This window comes from Notolabrus celidotus, chromosome 6 (genome assembly GCF_009762535.1).
Source record: "Notolabrus celidotus isolate fNotCel1 chromosome 6, fNotCel1.pri, whole genome shotgun sequence".
Taxonomy (NCBI): domain Eukaryota; kingdom Metazoa; phylum Chordata; class Actinopteri; order Labriformes; family Labridae; genus Notolabrus; species Notolabrus celidotus.
The window spans coordinates 33,891,917-33,910,733 of record NC_048277.1 but is presented as its reverse complement, the minus strand read 5'-3'; the positions used below and the strand labels follow the sequence as shown (position 1 = coordinate 33,910,733).

Here is an 18,817-nt window from a genome sequence, read left to right as displayed (position 1 = left end):
GTAAGATGATCCATGAGAGATTAAATTCAAATGAAATCAGAGAGAGAAGAGTTAACCCTGTCCATCATCCATCATCCATCACCTTGTTGTTTGTTTGGCACACACACTTGGTTTATGTAAAGCCCTGTTTAAATGCCAGCCCATATTTTAACTTCTCTCCGAAGGGAAGGATTGCTACTGTAAACACACGGAAAGGGCAGAAATGAAAAACACAGAGGATGCAGGCTCAGGTTTTTCAGACGATTCGTCTTCCATCCAATTCTGTTTTGAATATTTTACTTCATGTAAGTTGCAATAAAAAAAGAAAAGGTATGCTTCATGGTTTCATTGATGTGGATGGTTACTGATTTCATTCATTTTCCTGCAGGTTAAAATAATGGTCTTGAACTTGTGCTGCATGAAAATGCTTCTTGAATGACACCATTTTCCATGTGGAGAAGTTGTTCGTCCCAATTTCAGGCGTCCCAATTTCAGGCGATCAAGAGCTCTGAGGTGAATCCCTTTTTTCAACCTGAGACTTGTTCTGCATATATGATCTGGACTTCATCTAGACCAGACTTCAAAATGCTAAGGTTTCCAATATCAATATGTTTGGGGTGTATTAAAATTCTTACCTTGCCTGTAACTTTAGGATCAGAGTTTGCTCTGTGTTCGCTAAGACGGCAACAACTGCCTCTATGTTTCCCAAGACCCTAACAGGTTACAGTCTTGTGTTTACATCTGAATCACTTTTACGGAATGCTGGAGTCTGATATTTACATGTCAATAGCAAAACATAGCATTCTTCCCTCTTGTTGTTGTTTGCACAAGTTAGATTCCAGAGTTGAAAACTGGTTGAAAACAAGACTTGTTACAATATTACGCCCAGGACCAGAAGGAAAACCACAATGATACCTGAATGAATGAATCAAGGGGTAATATGGGAGTAGAAGACCTCATCATTCAGATCACTATCCTCAGTCAGTGTGCTGCTGGGATGCAAACACTAAAAAGTCAGGTTCATACCAATCAAGTGGACAAACCTTTCGAGTCTCTCAGAGAGGTTGTCTGCCAGATCAAACGACGGAGCTTTATATACATCTGAAAGCTGTATCTTCTTCCTGAAGCCCTTCCTCAGCAGCGGTGTTGTCCACCTGTAAGAAAAGCACAGATGAGACAGAGTCAGGTCTCAGCTGTCTGAAGCTACTGTGTTTGAAGGATGCATGCAGAATAAATGTACAAAACATGTAAACATGTACAAAAACTACCACAAAAATGTCTTCAAAGCTCCTGTGAGGAGGCTGAAATTAATACTGATATCTCTTTAAGACTTACAAAGTTAAGCTGGACCATCAGTGTCAAGAGTGACAGTTTCTAGATCACCTTTAGTGTATGTCACTGTGCAGGTGTCAGACAAGATTTCCAGCAAGCAAATAACAAGGGTTGCATAAAACAATGCAGACTGAAAGTTCCTCAAAGGAGCTTCAAACACATGAATTCAAAGAGCACTGGAACACTACAAATGACTGATTCACCATCCACTGCAGAAATGTTAGATATATAAAACTCATAAGATACAAGTTGTTATATTGTAGGTGATCTCTGAGGTTTTGCAGTCAGACTAATGACAGGGTGAAGACAAAGTGAGATGTTTGCTATCCTCTGTACATCATGGAGGACTGTCCCAGCCAGGTACAAAACTTTACATCATCTGCTTCTATTCTTAGGACCTCTAATTAGTGTTAGGAGTGAGCACTGATACAGAGCGCAGTGTGTTTTATAATTTGGGGTTAAGAATATCAAGTGTCACTGAAATGATGCAGACTACACCAAAGCAACTCCATGCACCATACCCATAGGGAGCATTCTTGTAAACATCATGAGCTAATGAGCACAATAGTTACACTTTCAAGCCTTTATGAATATATTAATAATATGACAGTCGAACAGAGGACTTGTGGGCTGAGCAAAAAACAACAACAGGTGTAATAAGAGATAAAGACAAAATGTGGAGATGGGGAAAACGCCTAAATATTGAGATCAGGATAAACTGTTCAGATCAAAGCTGATTGAGCTGCAACATCAAAATAATGTTGAGGATTCAGACGACACTTCAACATTAAGTTGCAATGTCAGAAATGAAGTTGAAATATGAAGGAAAGCTTTAAAATTTGAGAGTTAAGTCAAACATTTAGGATGAAAGTTGAACTTTTAATGTATGTGCTCATGGTATAAGGCTAAATAAATGAATGTAGGAAAAGTTTTGTAATTGGTTATTGGAGTATTTTGAGAACAGAGTTGAACAGACAATAAAAATAAAGAAAATTGGGTAAGAAAAGGAAAATGTTGGGAAATAATTTAGGTTGCAACATTCAAAAATAAGTGTAAGTGTTGTTAAGACATGATCACTTTTAGCATCGGTGCCAGTTTTTAGTTTTTAAGAATAAAATTCAGATTTTTTTAAGAATAAATTCAGAATATTTTAAAGAATAAATTCAGAATATTTTAAGAATAAATTCAGAATATTTTTAAGAATAAATTCTGAATATTTCTAAGAATAAATTCAGAATATTTTTAAGAATAAATTCAGAATATTTTTAAGAATAAATTCAGAATTTCTAGAGATTTTTTTTTTATAAAAGTATAAAATGTTAGTAAAAAAAATGTATATAATAAAAACATATATAATAGTTAAAAATATTTAGAGTTTAGAGTTTAGTAAACAATTCACAGGTTATTTTCTGGCATATTGACAATACAGACAAAGGCACGAGATAAAGTAAAGCTTCTAGTAAGTCTAAAAAAAAAAAAAATGTTAAAAAAAAAAAAAGAAATAAAAACAGAAAGGGAGATGCTGTTTGTTCAAATCTATCTATAAAATTAAAAATAGAAATAAATAACATATATATGGTGATGATGCTCTTTTGGAAAACTGTTATCCTATCACTGGCACTATTGATTCACTTGATGTAACGACTGTTACTACAGTACTCATTGAACTTATAGGACTTTGCAAACCCTCAAGAGCTCCTTCCTTCAAACTCTACAGCAATGTCTAGAACTTAACTCACCGCAGCAGAACTCTCAAGTCGATTTCAAACAGTCACATGCGCATTTTACGCATGGTATAGGACTGTACCACTTTTACGCACACTTACTGAGTTTAATACTGATGCTACCTCTTTGAATCGGTGAAATAAGCTATCAAGGTCGTTATTAGACACTGGTTTGTGCTCATAGAAAAAAAAGTTTTGATAATTATAGCAAGCAAAGCACGTGTTTGTTACAGAAAATATCGCCCTAAGTGTCTATTTCAAGTTGCCAGTCTTCGGAAAGTTCCCCAGTTCTCTGCTCCCTCTATGATGTGGGTGCTGTGAGGCAATAACAGCTGCGCCTTGCACCTTGCTATCCAGAGACAACACAGAAAACAACTCAGAATAAAAAGACATGTCCTACCAGAAGAAAAACTTGGAGAGGAAGTTTGCATCTTCCACTGGTGACTTCTGCATCCTAAGTGCGCCGCCAGTTTGGTTTCTCTGCACCTGAGTCTAATCCGTGCGCGTCGCTCACATTTGTATGTCCCCTGAGTGGCTCCGTTTTCACAGATGGAGAGAGAGAGAGAGGGAGAGAGATGGAGAGAGAGAGAGGGTGGTCGCTTGTTTTGTCCTCCAAAATGTGCCTCCAATGTGATGTCACAGTTTGTGTTGTCTTCCCCTCCAAAGCAGAAAGAACTGCTGTGCTGTGCCTTTGTGTCTCGCTGGTCGCCGGTCTCTGGTCCCTGGTCTCTGATCCCTCTCCGTCAGGTCGCTCTTTTTCTCGCCTAAGTGCGACTGTGAGAGGACAGTCCATCCTTTATGGGCTCGCCAAAAGTTGCGGAGTCACACGTCATTTCCACGCCGACGAGCCTCAGGTTGCATATTGTGGCAACAAGCTGATGAGGCGAGGCCAGCTGATCCTAACGGGGACGCTTTAGCAGACAGATATTGATCCATATACAGTACCAGGCAATGCAGGAACAATACAAGTCCAGGGGTCAGGATGGAATATTTCTCCCACTATTGTTTGATGAAGAGGAAGTTCAGTGTCTTTATTAAAACTTGTATTTTCAAAAATTTCTTTAATTCTAATTCTTAAATTTAAAGGCACTATGAGGAGTTTTTCCACCAGCTGAGAAACAGACTGAAACCAACACTGATGCCTCTTTATGACCTTTCAAAAGCAAACAAAACCATAAACAACAACACTGATACCTTCTCTGTTGTCATTTTTAATGCCTTAAACCACTCAGAGGGGGTAGGTGTCAGACCACATGATTGACATTTGGCTTTAAAAACATATTTTTTTCAGCTGTTTTCATGGCAAATAATCACATTGAGTGATAAATATGTCTTTTGTTGAAAACACTACGTTTGCATGTACAGAACAAAAGATAAGAGGTATCACTTTGTCCACAACGGGGCGCCAAAATTGATATAAATCAAAAGTTCCTCACAGCAGCTTTAACTTCATACATACCATGGCTCTAAAAAGTAACACCATGATCTCACAATATAACCCTCTAGAGACAGGTTTCCATTCAAAGTTACTGGACCTAGGCAGCACTTCTAAAAGGAACTATAGAAGCTAATATTTTAAAACATGACGAGGTGACAGACATACTGTACTTCATTATTTGTACAGTCAGCCGAAGGAGACTGAAGCTGTGCAGCAGATCAATAAAAATGGTCTGACACTGCAAATAAAAGACTGAGAGTACAGAGCAAAGCCCAACCCTAAATATATCTGTATCTTTGGAATGGTAAATAGCAATGGACTGTATGACTGTATTTATATAGTGCGTTCTGACCACTCATGTGTTCACCCATTCACACACTGATGGTAGAGGCTGCTATGTAAAGCTCCCATCAGTATTAGCTAATCCCATTCACACACCGCTGGCACAGCCACTGGGGGAAGTTTTGGGGGTTCAGTGGACAGCAGGATGTGGAAAAGACTTAACTCCCATGCAGGGACTTTTAGAGTGGTACTGATGGAATAAAGTCCAGGGAACTTAATTTAGACCCTCATTCCTTGGGTGTAAACCAAGGGGCAACCTCTGGCCGACTGTGAGAGGACAGGATAGCTAATTTCTTGATTGGAGACACTGCATGGGGGTGAATTTTTGCATAACGTGGCAATTTCAAAGATATTAAGATTATGAGTTTTCCGATGAGAGGCACAGCTGACTTGATTGACAGGAGGGAACACTGTAGGTTTTGGCAAGGAGGCTAAAAGCCTGCCTCTTTACGTCACACTCGCTCGACAGAAGTTAGGTTGAGTTCAACATTTCCAATATGGCTCCCGCCAACGATTGGCTTCAAAACAGCGCTTCAGAAACAGATGGGTGACGTCACAGATACTACGTCCATTATTTATACAGTCTATGGTGTAAACACACGGAGTGCCACCGAAGGTCTTAGTTTCTAAAGAGAGTTCCTGCTGTGGAAACAAAGCTTCTAAAATCACACATCAACATCTGCATTTTCCATGCATGTGGATGAATAAACAAAGAATATAAATGGCTGAATTACTGCATTGAGCTCACAAACAAAATATCTATAAACACAGTTATAATTGGGGTCGCTGGTGGCCTAGCTGTCTAAGCGCACCCCATATACAGAGGCAATAGTCCTCGTTGCAGAGGTCGCCGTTTCAATTTCGGGCCGTGATCATCTGCTGCATGTCTTCCCCAACTCTCTGCTCCCCATGTTTCATGTCTCTTTCAGCTGACCTATCAATAAAGGTAAAAAAATCCTGAATATATCACTTAAAAAGCAATAAAAGTTACAGTACTTCTGAAGAAGAGCAGTCTTCTGAGCACCCTTGTTTTGATATATATTAAATGGTGCACATCCAAATAAAAATATGTTTCAATCTTCCTAAAAATGTCCTACAAGAGCTGCCTTGATGGACATCTGAGATTTGTTCCTCTAAAATTGGTATCACTTTCAAAAAACATACATTGGTGCAGTTCTTATTTCCCTCAGTCAGAAAAATTTTGCTTTTGCATGTTGAACTAAAGAGATGACAGTCGTATTAATCACTGGGTTTTCTTATCATTCTAGTAAGAATACATTTCTGGGGTCCCTTCAAACAACCCTCTGATCTCAGTTTGAGAACCAGGGTCTACAGATCCTTCTAAATGCACAGTAGTGACTGAAACAGCAGAAACAGTTCAGACTAAATTAACTTGAAACTTTTTTTTTTATCAGTTTCAGGTTACGCACAGTTTCATTAGGGGGGAGGATCAAAACCTCCAAACATTCCATAAAGGAACAGAGATAAAATGTGAAGATACAGTTAGCCTTCAGAGAAAGAGTCTTTACTTTTACTGAACAAACTGCAGCTGTACTTACTTCAACTGTGGAGCACCAGCATGAAGATGTGTAGATTAATTATCATAACTTACACTGGTCCCATGAAGCAGCCTTTGACTTAGACAGAGCTAAAGGTACACAGATATGAGTCCAACAGAAGAAGAAATATAACTATGCTGCTGATAGAAAATGTTAAAACCCAACCACATTTCTGTTTGATGAATATTTATGATACAACGGGAGAACTATATGAGTATTCTGTATGACTGTATATTAAAGTAGCAGGTACATCCAGGATTTGTACCCTTGAGTGGAACATGATCAAACTGCACAGAGTGAAACTGTGTGCCCCTCAACTTGCTGCAATGGTGTTTACAAGCTTCAATGATTGTGTGTATTACAAGTAGAGAGAGGCAGAGGTAACATAATCCTATGTCTGAGCACATGTTAAGAATATAATTGAATAGTGAAAGAAATAGGGGCTCTGGCTTGGAAAGAGAAGCTTGTGTGACAGTAAATAAAAATGTTCTGCAGTAAAACTTACTGTGATTTTATATTTCTGTTAAAGACAAAGCAAACATAGAGGTTAAAGTAAATCCACGTTCCACACAGCAGGAAGAAATGTTCTCCCAGACTCCCAAATCTAACCAGCAGCTTGGTGAGTAAAAGGAATTAAGTGGATTAAGCAGACAATTATGCCTCTCTTTCCTACTTTTTAAAAGGTTACTGAGATCTTGTAACTGCCTGTGTGTTTCACACTAGAGAAAGCCAAACATGAGCTTTCTAATGAGCAGAGGGATCAGGTGAATTTACATATTTTTGAGTCACAACCACTGAAGACTATAAAAGTTAACTGCATTCGCCTAAAGGAAAGAGTGACCTCTGCTGGACATTTACTGCACTTGCAAACTGGTTTACTCTGCCTAATGTCATCTCAGAGGAATGTCAGTGGAAGATATTATCACAAATGAATGACAAACTATTTAACATTTCTTGAGAATGACAGTTTATGTAAAATACCTTTAGTTTTAACCCTGAGTAAGAACGATATGTGATGTTTCAGCACTGGGGGAGTTATTTCAGTATGCTCTTATAAACAGTATGTAAGAAATTCAAAATATGAATAGAAAGAATATAATACAAATAAAATTAAATAAAATAAAATAAAATTAAAATATATACAGAAGCACATAATATTTAGAATTATCTATGTACAAAAGATTGAATTAATCATAGTCAGTGACAAATTAGTAAAATGCAACATGTGCTGGGAGAAGTCAGAGTCAGAAGCAGAGATGCAGCAAGGTATGTCCACATCTGTCACAGCTTGAGAGACAGCCTTCACTCTACCTGATAGGTGTCCTCCTCCGAGACAACACTCCTGATTCATACATATACGGATCATTTATATCGTTTGTTGGTGTTTTTTTATTGTCTATGATAATTTTTTTGATAAGCAAATTGACAAATTACACAAACAGAAAGGTTCAATGTTTTCTACCATTGTTTTTCTGATTAATTAACTAATTATAATAATTAATTACTTATTTTATTATATTTCTTTTTACTTATAATATGCAGATTTTTTTTGATTTCCTAAAAACAAAATAAAAAATGTCTACATATATATGATGTGTTAATTGTGATTATATATGTGTTTGATAGGATTTTGTTTACGCTTTGGCACAATTGTTTTAACTTTGATGCCAATAAAGATATTTGAATTCATAGAGTTGATTGTAAATATTATGATGTGAAGTGAATCACTTACCTTTCATAAATAACCTACCTGAAGAGCCAGCATGTAAATTATAATGTTCTGATTATTCCTCTTCCATTGGACCCTCTGAAGAACAAAGAAGAGAGACAAGCATATTACACATCAGGGCTACATAATTATCACAATGTCCTCCTTTTCAATACATGAGCAGTTGCAATAAATAAATATAACACATATAAATATAAACAAATAATACAACATATTCTCAGGAGGCTAGCTGTGTTTTGTCAGATGAGGCTCAAACTAACTTCAGGCAAACATTGCAACACAGGTGTAAAAGATAAAAAATAGCAGGTAGACAAAGGAACTGTGAGTTGTATGTAATAGAAACTTCTGTTTTCTATATTATCTCACATGTTTCTACATGTTAGTTGAACAAAATGAAAAAACAAGACTATCTTTTTAGCTAGCTTAGGGTAGCATTGAAGCATTTACCACTTACGGCTTCTATACATCTCTTAGCTGCAGTGGTGTGCAAACATAGGGACAACGTTGGACAAAAAGCCAGCATGAGCTAGCATTAAGTAAAGAGAAAGTTTAAATAGACCAGAACTATGAAATATGAAATATATATTGGCTAATGTTAGCTTACTTTAGCCAAAAGGCTAATGCTAGTATTTACAGTGGGGGTGTCTGACTCCTGTATTCCATGCCAGGCTAAATCCCACTTAATACAATAATAAAGTAGACCTCAATATTCTTTGCTTTCAAGATATTTGCAAAAATTAACTTAAATTAGCTCTTAGTTTAGGTTTGAATGCCTTCTTTCTTCTTCTTTACATGAATTGATGTCAAGCCCCGCCCCCTGCCGGCAATATCGAGGCAACCTTTAGGTCAAAGGTCACAGCCTTCACTTTGGACGTTAAATTAGCAAACATCTGAACCTCATTATGGGCAGCTACACTGACAACGCCTATCCAGCTGGAGATGAGAGCGACGCCAGCGATGATGAGTGGGATATCGGGTCGTGTTTGGGTAAAAAAGCCTCTCGTAAGACGGTAAATTATGATTAAATCCTTTAATTTTCCTCAGAATGCCTGAGTCAGCTAACAGCTCGGAGCTAACGTTCAAAAGTAGCATTCATGCTAGGAAGCTAACACTCCTCTTTTTACTTGGTTAGCTGCGAAATAGAAATTAATATTCATATTTAAGTGTACTAAAAACTGCAAGAGGCTTAAATGGTGACGACAAATAATTTTGATAGTAATAATTTCGTTAACAAAAAATGGAGCTGTGGTCAAGTTAAACGAAACAGTTTAATAAGTAGTGTAGAAATATACTCAGATCTGAATGTATAATTACCTCCTACTAGAAATCCCCATAAAGTTGTATAGAATTTACAGTTAAATACGAGTACATTGATATTTTCCTCACACATGATCAAAGTAAGCATCAGTCCTGATTTTCGAATATTCGAATAATAGTTTCATAATAAAAAAATGATTAATCCATGGGACTATTTTTTATAAAAGTGTATTTTATTATATTTTATTGTATTTTATATTAAAATTTTAGATATTTAAAAGCTGGAAGAGAGAAACAGCATCTCGTTTTTCCTGTATGTCTCGTATATACAGTGAAAATTGACAATAAAAACCTTTGAATCTTGAATCTCTTGAATCTATTTATTTCTTTATTATTCTCTTTATTTCTTTATTGGGATCCCCATTAACTTCCACATTGTGGTTGCTAGTCTTCCTTGGGTCCATACAACTAAACAAAAACAAGAAAAACAATGATTTAAAATCACACATTCTCCATAAAACAAAGATGCAATAGCAGCCAATTATAAAAATCAAGAATGTAAATGAAAAATAAACTAAGAATCGATGAGTAGCATTTAACTACAAAATAATGGAACCAAAAACAAAAGTGTCACAAACACATGGCACCAAAAATTAATAAAACAAAGACTTTCAAAACAGTGATTACACAATAACGTGTATGAATTTAATCAGCATTTGTTTAAGTGACTAACAAATGCTGATGAATTTCTCATCTTTCTGGTGCAGCTGCCTGACAGTGGTTGTAGGGCATTTGAAAAGTGTTTACTTGGCCAATAAATAACATAAAACTCCCATAATAACAATCGAAATAACATAAGAACTCTTCGAATAATTAGCAAATAGTTAGAAGTGACTATAGGATAGTATTTTAGCTTGAAATGCTCATCCCTAATGGAATATCAATCAATCAATCAAGACTATTTTCAAAGCGCTTTTCATACAAGAATATTGTAACACCAAGTGCTGTACATAAAAAAAACATGAAAATAGAATAAAATAAAAATACAAAAAAAGAATAAAATAAGAAGATCCCCCTCATCCCAATCCCAACTCCAGCCCTGACCCCCAACCCACCCCACAATCCATATTTAAGGCTAAGAACACAATATATGTAAAAAAAAAATAATAGTTTTTAAAAGAAAAAAAATAGATAAAAAAGAAGTTGCTGAACAAACTGTCATGATATCTTAATGAGGAAACACTGGAGGTAAAATAACATGTTAAAACTCACCAATATAAAATAAATTACTAATGGAATATCTTTGCGTTTCCACTGGGCATATCTTCATATTATAAGACTTCTGAAATGAACTACAGGTATTAAAAACTTAATGTATAAAATAATAGACAGAACCAACCAAACTGCAGATTGTTGTCAAACATTCTCATGATCCCATTTGATGGTTAGTTTCCATAAAATTAAGTGTTTTCAAAGATATTTATTGTCTTCCACATTTATCCCAGGATCTGGATGCTGTCGTTCCACAAGCGGAGGATAATGTGTCGATGCTGAAAAGAGCCATCAGTGCAGGAAACATAGACGCAGTTGAACAGCTGTTGGACAATGGTAAGTACTCTCCTCGTTCTCAGTCATTCATTCTCCCTTCTTGACTGTGTTGGTTTTGTATCCACTTTGATACATTTTTAGTGACTTTAAAGAAATGAAGACATTGGGCCAAGGACTGCTTTTACCAGCGAATATAATACAATATAATACAAGTACTTCAGATCTGATAATACTTAGCTGACAGCACTTCAGTAAATGGGCCACTTTATGAATGTTTGGAGTGCTCAAGAGCGGCCTTTCTGACAGTACTCCACTTGATCTTTTGCAGGACTCGCCTGTCTTTTATTCTTTTACCATTTTATGAATGAAACTCGCCAATACACGAGGCAGAAGCTAAACCCTCAGGCACATAAAGGGGTGTAGATTATCTTAAGTTCTAGTTATTAGACTTCATCAAAGTGATATAGTCCATTTTTGAGAGTTTCCTGAATCTGATCTAAAACCTCTTGATGAGCAAATCTCACAAAAAAGGGGAACAAGAGAGGTTTAAGATCATATGTTGAATTGCCTCACTTAACTTGATCCCCTTGGTGTGAACAGGGATGGATGTGGAGACCCGGCTCGGCTATGAATGGACTCCTCTGATGTGTGCTGTCAATGTGGCTAACTATGACCTGGCCAAACTGCTCCTGGACCGAGGGGCAAGCGCTAACTTCAGTAAAGGTTAGACAAACTCATATCACAGTGGTTTTCTCCACGTAGAGTCTTGAATGACTTTAGTGTTATTCCTTTGAATCAGTGTTGATGGGAATAAGACCAAATGTTCTGTCACATATGTCTCATATCAAAGGAAAATGCACACTGACTGCTTAGTTTTGCATTCTCCTTGGTTGCTCAACATTTTGACAGCTGCTTCAGTGTCTCTTTAACGCTGTTGTAAGGTGAGTGTCTGACTACTGTGGTCACATATATAAAAAACAAACTTTCATACCATGTTTAACACGTAAACATAATCTGAAATTCTCTTTGAATACATATTATTTCCTCCACAGATCAGGGATTGTTCATAACCAGAGTTATTTTCCCAATATGGTTTAGGGTTTGCTGTATATACACTGGAGCTGCACTCTCCTTCACGTGGAGGAGTTTCTCCCAAACGTTTATTCCTGCCAGACTGACGTTGATCCAACACATGCCTTTAATTTCTCTTGCTTTGGGATGAGTGTGCAGTGTGCATGTCCTAAAAACAGCTCAAAGGATCAGCAGTTTGTTCCTGCAAGAGTTCCTCTTTGGCGTCATCACCATTAAGTAATGTCAGATGAAGCACACTGGTGCAGAGGCCAGATGGGTCCCCGTTTTTTTGGCTGTAACAGGTGAGGAAATTGAAAAAAGGTGCGAGAGGAGAGGAAAGGAAAGCTTGACACCAACGCAGCAGGGACCACCAGCAGGATTTAGGATGGCGTTTTGACATCCAAATTTCATCTGCCTAGTTTTAATGTTAGAGGTGGTGAAAAAATGACAGGAACTGCCCTTTATTTTTCTTTTGAGTTAGGTTAGAAAGCCTCCTGCAGCCCTTTAGACGTCCCGAGGCTAATGTTTAGAACCGCTTCTCACTGTGCTGTTAATATCCGATGTTAATTAATTCTCAGGCCAGAATGCAGAGTTCACCTCGGTGTGTGACTGCACTCACATGGTCTGGGCATCGAATGCTCCAGGCAGGTGAAGGAAACGATTAAACTGAGGGATGACGTATGGTCACGTCCCGATGGCGTTCGTCAAAGCAACCGGGCTGAACAGAGGAATGCATGAGTGATTGATATCGGTCAACATGCTGCTTTCGTACCCTCGCACCAACTCTCAGACCTCAGATTTATTTACTCCAGGGCTCTCAGGATGCAAACCAGGCAGTCTGGTTTACACCAACACACACAGAGTATACACACACAAACACACACATGCACAAAGACACTGCCTCAGAGACACAGGATCCTGCATAGAGACTCAGATCTATACTGTGATACACTCAGGTTGGGTCCGGTCTTATCAAGATGAGATAAGGACACGACTCCTCTGAAGTTACTCTGTCCCATAAAAGCTGCAACACTTCCTGATGCTGGATAATCAGTCTCTATCAAAGCGTTATGGTCTGGGTTTTATCCATTTCCTCCTAGAGTGTGATGTATGATCTCACAGATGAGGATAAATGAAACTTCCTTATGTTTTCTGAAGAAGCGGCATTGCTGCAGTAAACAAACAACTAAATTGCACACAATGAATGAAGTGCTGCAGGATCACTTGTTAAGACAGAGGTTCTACTGATAGCTGAGGGTTTAATCTAAAGTGCTGACAGATGGATAAAGAAGCTGATGTCTATATTCACTATTACTCTGCATATTTATTATTAGAAAATCCTGATCTTATATCTGGGAGAACTTTCAGTAGTAGCTTTAGCAATCACAGCTTACATTGGACTTCCACAAGATCCGATGCAGTCCGGCTCCGTGCTCTCTTGTTCGTCAACACAGACCAGTTGCATTTTCAGACCGCAGCACGGAGCAGGACCGCCGGACAGCTGGAGTCATGTGACCGAGGTTTTCCCTTGGTAATTACTGATTCAGGGATTCTCCTCCTCCTCTCCTCATCCATGTTGTCTTTCTGGTCCTCTGAAAACCTCTGACCTGTTGACTCCAGGCCTGGCTCCGCTCATCATGACGGTTTGTTGTTGTAGTTAAGTGAAATACGATCTGGTGATAACACAGAGTGTTTTATTCTGAAAATTAACCGGATGTTTTCATTTTGTTTTGGTGCCTGACTTCCTGTCCGATCTGCTCTGCTGAGATCGAAGCATCGTGCTCCGGCATCCGGGAAAGATAGAAGTCTTGCATAACAGAGATGCAGCCAGAACACAACGGAGTGGATCCAGTGGAAGTTAACACATTGACTAGAATAGAAACCTATCAGATCCAATGCTGTGATGGATTGGAGACGGACCGGACACTGGTCTGGTGGAATTTGGTAGTTAGACTGATCACTACTAAAACTGTCCCCTTGAAAGTCAGAATTTTAGAGATCACACCGACCTCATCCGGCAGTAAAAAAACAATTCTTACATCTACTTGTTGGCTACCATGTTCTCTGTCGGGGGCGGCTGTGGCTCAGTGGGTAGAGTTGGTCGTCTATCAATCGGAAGGCTGGTGGTTCGATCCCAGCTCCGGCAGTCACATGCCGAAGTGTCCTTGAGCAAGACACTGAACCCCGAATTGCTCCCTCTGTTGTTCAGAGGTGTGTGAATGTGAACGAATGAGATCAGCTAACACTGATGATCCCTTACTGTAGCAGCCTCTACCATCAGTGAGTGAATGGGTATGAATGGGTGAATGTGACGAGTAGTGTAAAAGTGCTTTGAGTGGTCAGAAAGACTAGAAAAGTGCTATATAAGTACAAGTCCATTTACCATAATTTAAGCGGCACTTCCTCCTTAAAAATCCTCCTTCAACTCAACCTTTCACTAAGCTTCCTCTGGATAAAAATAGCATGACTGGAGAGTCTTCCAAGTTTAGTTTGTAATCTGAATTTAAGGCATGTGTATAAAAGTGCAAATTCAGTGAAACATCTAACTTCCACAAAAAATGAGTACATTTTAAAGCCAGTTGCTGCAGAGTGTCTGTAATTCTCCCTGTTCATTTACTGCCTGCAAGAAAGTAATTAAAAGGTAGAAATAAAAGCAGGTGAAAGCTTGGAGATCATTAAAATAAAAGAGTGAAATCCTGTCTGCACTTTTTCACCAACTCACTCCTCTTGTCCTCAGATAATTGGACGGTGCTCATGGCCAGCTGCGGAGCGTCTGCCAGTGAAGACAAACTTGCTCGCTGCGTGGAGCTTCTGCTGTCCAGAAATGCTGATCCCAACATGGTAGACAGGTGAGGAGGGTGACGAGGGGGGGGGGTAAGGATATGTTTCAGGTCAAAGTGTTTACAAGATACTGCAGCACATTACGCACTGTGACACCCCTAGTGATGCAGGCCAAATAGAAACACTCCAGACGTGACTTGAACGGGGGAGGAAAAAAACAGGGGTGGGGGATCAGGTTTCCTTTGATGGTTCTTGTTATGTTTGGCTGCCATGTGGTAGCATTATGCACCACAACGCTCCATACAGTGTGTGTATATTTGTGTGTTTTGTTTGGAATGTCCTGTTATGGCATGTGCACGTACGGACGGGTATCAGACAGACAGACAAACAAACACACGGTGTAAGGGGGCAGGAGGATTGTGGAGACTTTTTCACAGGCTTGGATGCAACACGTGGAGGGTGACTCTGGTCATTTGTAGGTCAGAAGTGGTCAAGGTTAAAGAACCAGGCTGAATTTATTACAATGAAAAATGTTAAAGTTAACTTTTGAAAGGTGTACAACCAAAAGTGATAACAGTTAGACACATAGGAAGGACTTCTTACACATTGAATAGAACAATATTAACCTGCATGACTCTGTCTTTTGAGCCACTAGGAATAAACCCTTTTCTCATTTATGCATGCTAAATGTTGCCCTGTAGCCAAAAAGAGTAGTTCTAAGTCCTGCTAGAAGTTCCCCTGAAATGGTTAGAAGATATCTATTGAATTTCATATAGACTAAGAAGACTCAGAAGCAAGCGGCAAACTCCGGTCTCAAACGATGAAGCCAATGCGGAAGTGATATAAACTGCAATACATCGAAAATCCGCTTGAAGCTGGCTGCAGAAACACCGGAAACCACATAGATATGAATGGGAAAAAGACGATATTTTTAGCATTAATAAACATGTTTACAGCCTGGTTCAAAAAACGGCTTGGCCCTACAAAGCTAATCTCTGTAATGGCACACACTGTACGGGGGTGAATTTTTTTCTAACGTGACTGTTCAGAAGATATTAAGATTACGAGTTTTGCCCAAATAAGGACATGACTGACGTGACTCCCGGTCGGGAACACACAGCCGTTGGCTAAGAGACTCACACTACGTCACACTCTGCCTACTTGAGTTCCGCATTACCAATATGGCTGCTGCCGTTGATTGGCTTCAAAACAGCTCTCAGGAACAGATGGGTGACGTCACGGATACTACGTCCATATTTTATACAGTCTATGCTCAGAAGTTAAGGAGAAACCACAGACTGTATAAATAGTGGACGTAGTATCCGTGACGTCACCCATCTGTTTTGAAGCCAATCGTCGGCGGCAGCCATATTGGAAATGTTGAACTCAACATAACTTCTGTCGAGCTAGTGTGAGGTAAAGAGGCGGGCTTTGAGCCTCCTCGCCAACAGCTACAGTGTTCCCGCCTGTCAATCAAGTCAGCTGTGTCTCCCGTAATGGAAAACTAGTAATCTTATTATCTTAAAAAATTCAGCCCCCGTACAGTGTGTGCCGATCGAGAAATGAGCTATCCAGACTACACTCGTTTTTTGTACCAGGCTGTAAACATGTTTATTTCTGCTGTAAAGATCGTCTTTTTTCAGCTGGTGTGTATGTGGTTTCCGGTACTTTCGGAGCCAGCCTCAAGTGGACACTCGATGAACTGCAGTTTTTAACACTTCGGCTTTGGCTTCAATTCTCGCGGCCGGAGGTTGCCGCTTGGGAGGGACTTGTACAAAACCCAAGGGTTCTCACAGGAGCTAATATCTCTGAATGAGAAAACATTCAAACACAGTGAAGATCTGTACGCCCTTTAGTACTATGAGTCTGTAGCAACACAGTAACGCAACTCCACTATCATCATGCCTTTGTACTTTTATATTCAATCAATCAATCAATCTTTAAAGCTGCTGTGAGGAACTTTTGGTTTGTATTGATTTTGGCGCCCCCTTGTGGACAAAGTGATACCTCTCATCTCTTGTCCTGTACATGCAAAATTTGTGTCTTCAGACAATAATCGCATCCTGTTGCTTTTAACATACAGTTTATCACACGGTGTGATTATTTGCCATGAAAACAGCCAAAAAAGGATGTTTCTAAAGCAAGATGTGAATCATCTGATCTGATACCTACCTCATAACAGTTTCAGGCATTAAAAATGACAACAGATAAGGTGTCAGTGTTGTTGTGGATGGTCTTGTTTGCTTTTGAGGGTCATAAAGAAGCATCAGTATCAGTTTCAGTCTGTTTCTCAGCCAGTTAAAAACTCCTCATAGTGCCTTTAACTATACAGCGCCAAATCATAACAAATGCTCTACATCAATACAGGATACGATCCAGTCCCATCTTACAGACAGGACTCAGTCTGATCTCATCTTAATCCACCATGAGCAGAGCACTTTGCAGCATTTAGCAAGTTACAGCGGCAAGGACAAACTTCCTTCATGGGAACTCAAACGATATGAACTCAACTGGAAGGAACTCTGTCCAGCTATCTCTGTTATTATCGGAACATTTGAAATGAAGATAAAGTTCTTTAAGTTCACACCAAAACCACCAACCAAGACAAGAAAAGCATCCATTCTTTCAACCATGATTCTTATCACTTACCAAGCAGACACTGTCCCATGAGCTGATGTCTAAAAGCACAACATCAATCAAAACAATCAATCGCATAATATGGTTTTCCCAGAAGACCACAGATAGTTGCGTGCTGCATATAAGTTTGTAACAATAGAAGGAATATGTGCGCTGTGATGCTACAGAACATCTAAATACTTGATATGACTTCTCCTGCATCTTGAATATTGCTTCACGGCGTAAATTGGTATCTTTGAAGGTAGAGGTTTGGGATTCATTCGTCTGTGGAAATAAAATGTGGTTTCCTGTCCTGGTGAGGAACTGGAAAAATTCCATCTTGTGGAAAAAATGAAGGGAGGACATTCTTGAAGCACTTTTGCTGTTAACATCTGTGGATTTTTTGCCGTGTGAAAGGGTGGGGGACTCGGCCCCCAGTGACTTTCTTGTTTAGCTATCCTTAATCCCCTGCCACTCGGTCACTGCCAATAGGCCGTTACACGCACGACACAAACCCCCCGATGACACACACGTACACGCTACTGGGTTTGGGAAATTGATCGGTTCCTTCCCAGACAAAATATTTGAAGCAAGGTAACAAGGTACAGGAGGATGTTAGTGACTGCTGACCCCTCCTCTTCACCACTTCCTCTCATTAACATCGAGAGAAAGGGAAGAATTTTGAGGTTCATGTGGGTGCAGAGCATAAACCACCTCCTCCTCATCATCACCTCTTACGTCTGAATATCAAACCAATGATTAACACCAGCTGCTCGTCCTTCCATCGGTGTGTAAACAAGAACTGTCTGTCATCTCTCACAGGCCTCCAAAGGAAAACACCATGTGGGGTCCATTGCCTCCATGTGTCCCTTTCTCTCTCTATACTGTGCTGTTTATGTGTTGATCAAATGTATGCTTCTCCAGGCTGCATGTACTGCACACTGTGGGAATATGCAACAGGGTCATTGTAACTGCAGGTTTAGAGATATAGATCACATGATTTCTGTTCTGAGCTTCAAACTCAGGATTTAAACAAGTTCTTTTCTTACATAATGCATCGGTTTATACAGCACTGTAGATATTTGTAAGGTTCCCTCTTCTATCTACAGTTGTGCTCATAAGTTTACATACCCTGCCAGAATTTGTGATTTTTTGGCCATTTTTCAGAGAATATGAATGATAAGAGAAAAACTTTTTTTCCACTCATGGTTAGTGGTTGGGTGAAGCCATTCATTGTCAAACAACTGCGTTTACTCTTTTTATATCATAATGACAACAGAAACTACCCAAATGACCCTGATCAAAAGTTTACATACCCTGGTTATTTTGGCCTGATGCACACAAGTTGACACATACAGGTTTGAATGGCTATTACAGGCCCCCATCCTCACCTGTGATCTGTTTGCTTGTAATCAGTATGTGTATCTACAAGCTCAGTGAT

General features: G+C 39.1%; 2 protein-coding genes across 2 annotated transcripts in view; one reads left to right on the top strand and one right to left on the bottom strand.

Moving 5' to 3' along the window:
• Positions 1-4,256, bottom strand: part of cftr (CF transmembrane conductance regulator) — a 54,704-nt gene extending 50,448 nt beyond the window's left edge. Inside the window, exons 1-2 of the mRNA XM_034685268.1 lie at positions 3,436-4,256; positions 1,023-1,133 (exon numbers count right to left, since the gene is read on the bottom strand). Coding sequence (XP_034541159.1) covers positions 1,023-1,133; positions 3,436-3,488 — 164 coding nt within the window. The 5' untranslated portion in view covers positions 3,489-4,256. The remainder of the gene's footprint in view (positions 1-1,022; positions 1,134-3,435) is intronic.
• Positions 4,257-8,931: 4,675 nt separating this feature from the next.
• Positions 8,932-18,817, top strand: part of asz1 (ankyrin repeat, SAM and basic leucine zipper domain containing 1) — a 29,399-nt gene continuing 19,513 nt past the window's right edge. Inside the window, exons 1-4 of the mRNA XM_034685269.1 lie at positions 8,932-9,113; positions 10,866-10,968; positions 11,509-11,631; positions 14,717-14,828. Of these exons, the coding sequence (XP_034541160.1) occupies positions 9,006-9,113; positions 10,866-10,968; positions 11,509-11,631; positions 14,717-14,828 (446 nt within the window). The 5' untranslated portion in view covers positions 8,932-9,005. The remainder of the gene's footprint in view (positions 9,114-10,865; positions 10,969-11,508; positions 11,632-14,716; positions 14,829-18,817) is intronic.